Source organism: Sprattus sprattus (assembly GCF_963457725.1).
Source record: "Sprattus sprattus genome assembly, chromosome: 20".
NCBI lineage: Eukaryota > Metazoa > Chordata > Actinopteri > Clupeiformes > Clupeidae > Sprattus > Sprattus sprattus.
This window is the reverse complement of record NC_137918.1, coordinates 21,185,170-21,189,516: the sequence shown is the minus strand read 5'-3', so window position 1 is coordinate 21,189,516 and position 4,347 is coordinate 21,185,170. Positions and strand designations below refer to the sequence as shown.

The 4,347-nt window shown below is 46.1% G+C and overlaps 1 protein-coding gene across 1 annotated transcript in view; it reads right to left on the bottom strand.

Moving 5' to 3' along the window:
* Window positions 1-3,065: 3,065 nt before the first annotated feature.
* Window positions 3,066-4,347, bottom strand: part of fhdc1 (FH2 domain containing 1) — a gene marked incomplete at both ends in the record, with an annotated part of 10,928 nt that continues 9,646 nt past the window's right edge. Inside the window, one exon of the mRNA XM_080858863.1 lies at window positions 3,066-4,347. This exon is cut by the window's right edge and continues 881 nt beyond it. Coding sequence (XP_080714989.1) covers window positions 3,066-4,347 — 1,282 coding nt within the window.

The following is a 4,347-nucleotide window of genomic DNA, read 5'->3' as shown; positions in this document are numbered from 1 at the left end:
TCAACAGCGGTTTCAATTGCAATTGAACAAACACATACATTTACATTTCAAGTTCAAACGTCTCAGAGGGTGTAAGACTAGTTAACTGATTTATTTTCAGACAGTTTGTTATACGATCATTTTACCTAGCCAGACCACATGATTGTGTCAATCCACTCATGAAACAGAAAAAAGATCAACCAACTTTGTGACAAACGACTAGAAGGCCAGTTGAGTCCTAAGATGTTATACCCAAGAGCTTCCATAGAGGGAATGATACTTTATGCATATCACATTCAAACTATCTTGAAGAATGCTCCCCCCAGTTGTCATAGTATATTAATGGTAAGAGCAGTAGAGATTCAAAAAGAAACTGAGAGATCCCACTGTTGGACATGGACTCTGACGCAAGCCTGGCCATAGTTGGAGACAGTTCCTACTACCAGAGAGAACAGCAGGTGGCATTGTGCTGTAGTGCTGGTGTTTCTGGGGGCAAAGCATTTAAAGCAGTGCCTTTAAAGCCCTTCCCTTACTCTGTAGGCATTCTGCCCTCATAGGAAAGAGACTGGTGAATGGGGAAGAGCTTTTGTAGACTGTCTGAGGAGCAGCCTGGACCTGACTGCACTGATACATGGGCTCGCTGTAGACCAGGTCATGTCACACTTGCACTGTGAAGAACAGGGGGAAGAGGGGGGAATTGAAAGACTAGATGGGTAGAAGGAAGGAGGTTACCAAGAGACTTATCAACCTCATTACATGGCTTCACAATAAGCTGACCTGATCGATACATTATTTTAATGTAAAAAAAAAAAAAAAAAAAAATGAAAACAGAAACAGAGATTAATGATCTGGTAGACTAACTTTACAGTCAGCCAGTCATGGACCCATTATAAATGCTTGTGATGTACAAATTTGTGATCACAAATAATAATTGTTCCGTATTTACAGTTCAGAGAGCTTCTGATTTATGGTTCATTTTTCAATGTATGGTATGAAAGATGGTATAAGGTGTTCTTATTTACATCCGTGGTTAGGACATGAACAACTGGCCACAAATGAGACCAGATCTGTCAGCCACTGAGCAGGGTGAATGATAAAGCACTACGTGTGTTTCAAGTCCATATGGCACAACGCTTTCATATAGGCAGGGGGGGTGTAGCAAGCATTTCCAAGGTCTGAGAAATCTACAGTATTTTGTCAGCATTGATGATTATCAATTTTAACAGCATGTCGGATGAGACTACCTAACTACAATCACAATGGTCAAGCTGTTAAACACGCACTGACGTGGACTTTCATGCCAAGGTGTTTACTTTTTCCAAAAGTAGGCTACATTTCCTTGTCTTTTCCAAAACACAAGTGCTAATATACAGTATAGCTGAAAAAGACTTCCGTTGTGCATCAGTCTTCTCCATTGAATCAATGGATGCAGTCTAAAGCTAATTTATACATATAGTACAATCCATACATAAATACAAGACAACATATGCTGAAGAGTTACTGCTCCAGAGCTCCATAGACATCCAGTCATTTTAAAGGTGTAATGTGCAGACTTTGCCATGACTATCGACTGATTGACTATTACAATGCAATTCTGCCAGGCCAGGGAATCAACAGTATTTCACACGTATCTCTACAGTCTATTCATCCTGTTCCTTGGTCCTCTGAAATGTGAACAATGCAGTGAGGCTCAAGGCTTGAGACAAAGAAACAGAATGCACAAAAGTACTGGACTGCATTCACATCAAGCCTACAGCATTATAGTTGTTTTTAAGTCTGGATGCATATCAGTTTTTCACATATTTCTCCTTTAATTGATTCCATACAGCAGTCAATATGCTTATATAATATTTATATGATAAAAATAATTTGGGGGGATTTCACTACACAAGTAGTTCCCCCGAAGGAACATAAAAGACAGATTCAGACAGGTAGACCAAAAATATCTTTGCAAAACATAGATTAGCAAGGCATCTTCTGAAAAGCTAGAACCCTGAAAAGTACAGTGCCAACTCAATGACAAGTGAAAGAGCAAATTAGCAGCAGTATAACATGAAAAGTACTATCACTCACAGTACCTGTATTAGAAAAATCTGACAGACACTATTAAAAGCTTATTTGTGTTGCTACCTTATATGCCATGCAAAGTCAACAAGACACTGATGACAGATAATTTACAGTGTTCACGTGTTTTGAAGACCTCTGTTGGTGCCTACGGGAAAACTAAGTGGTTCTCTGAAAACATAGCCTTGTCTTGCCAAAATTGATCTTCAATTGCAGCAAATTACCTCTCTGAGGTATGACTAAAGATGATATGAACCCCTTTAAACTAAACTAATCAAGGCAGTAGGTACAGGCCTTCGGAGATGTGATGATATGTCATAAGGGTGCACCCCTAATGGACCTGCAGATACTACAGCACCACAGAGGGATTCCAAGAAATATTCAGTGGTAAGACGTAAGACATACAGTAGTCAGATGAAACCAACAGTAAACTTTGAAGAAACTTTGATATGATTTTCCAGGTGCCCAAGCATCATTTCACTTCCATGAGGGCTTAAAAGTCTTGCTGGAGATGGAAGACTGGATGGATTTCTCAGAGAAGCTGCTGCTCTTGCGTGAGTTCTCACGGATGGGTGGTGGCGGCGGGGTGTCGCTGCGCTTGGTACTCCGACTCGAGGCCATAAATACAAGACAACATATGCTGAAGAGTTACTGCTCCAGAGCTCCATAGATATCCAGTCATTTTAAAGGTGTAATGTGCAGACTTTGCCATGACTATCAACTGGCTGACTATTACAATACTAAAACATAGCCTTGTCTTGAAAATGACCTCTCTGAGGTATGACTAAAGATGATATGAACCCCTTTAAACAAACCAAATCAAGGCAGTAGGTACAGGCCTTCGGAGATGTGATGATATGTCATAAGGTTGCACCCCTAATGGACCTGCAGATACTACAGCACCACAGAGGGATTCCAAGAAATATTCAGTGGTAAGACTTAAGACATACAGTAGTTAGATGAAACCAACAGTAAACTTTGAAGAAACTTTGATACGATTTTCCAGGTGCCCAACCATCATTTCACTTCCATGAGGGCTTAAAAGTCTTGCTGGAGATGGAAGACTGGATGGATTTCTCAGAGAAGCTGCTGCTCTTGCGCGAGTTCTCACGGATGGGTGGTGGCGGCGGGGTGTCGCTGCGCTTGGTACTCCGACTCGAGGCCCTCACACTCTGCACCCGTCTCAGGGAACCCTCAGACTTTTCCTCCACCTGTAAAGGATGCCCCCCTCCCAACACCTCGCCCTTGGCACTACCCGCCACCTTCTGAGAGCCAGTCCGGCCTAGAGTAGCACTCCTAACTGGGGTCGCTGGGCTGGATGGTGTGGGCATCTCTTTCTTTGTCCTGGAGGAGAACGATATAGTGTTGCGGGCGAAGCTGGGTAAGGGTAAAGTGGCTTTGGAGCCGCTGGTGAGTGTCTGGGTGGCGCCACCACCCTCTGAGGCTGCCTGGGCCTCTGCTAGCGCCCTCAGCGCCGAGCGGCACATCTTCTCCTCCGGTGGCGGCTTGGGGACGTTCCTCAAGGGCTTGGCGGTGGGTTTGTGGGAGGCAGACCTGCGTGGGGTCGGTTCCCTAGCCCACCGAGTGAGGCTGCCACTGGGCGTACTTCTCCGCCCTCCACCGGAGTCCTCCGGCGGGAGGCTTGAGTGGCGTGTTGGTCGAGAGTTCCTCTCCGCGGCCCGTCTGACTGGGGTGCTCTGGTCACGGAGCGGGTGTCTCATCTCGCAGATCTCATGTCCTGATTGTTTCTCGACCTTCTTCGCGGGAGTAAGTGACCGGCTCGCCTTAGTGATAGGTACCACCCGACGCATGGTTTGGGTCTCGGTGGGAGTCAGGGTCCTGGGAGAGCGACCCAGGCTTAGGGTCTGGGGTGTGGAGGCTTTGGATGAAGCCTTGGTTTTGTGGGAGGGTTTGGGGCTGCACGTCTGCACAGCTTTCTCACCCACCTTTCTGCCTTCGGGGGGGTCCACACTGTCAGGGTCAAGCTCGTCAGTAGTGCCAGACTGGGTCCAAGAGGCTGCGCTACATAATCTGGGCGCAGGCGGGTCTTCAGTGGACATGGACTGATCATTAGAGGACAGCGAGCTGGGATCTCTGGGAAACCTGAAGTTTCCAGGCGCCCTGGGGTCGAATCCCAACCCCTCGCGTATAATCGAGGAGCTTTCCAACTCTGAGAAGTCCAGCATCACCGAGCAGTCAGCCTCAGTGCAGTCCATCACATGAAACACTGGTTTATTCCCAGACACGGAGGGGTCCAGAGGGAGGGGTGTGTCACACGTTGTGGAGGAGACAGTACTGTCATCT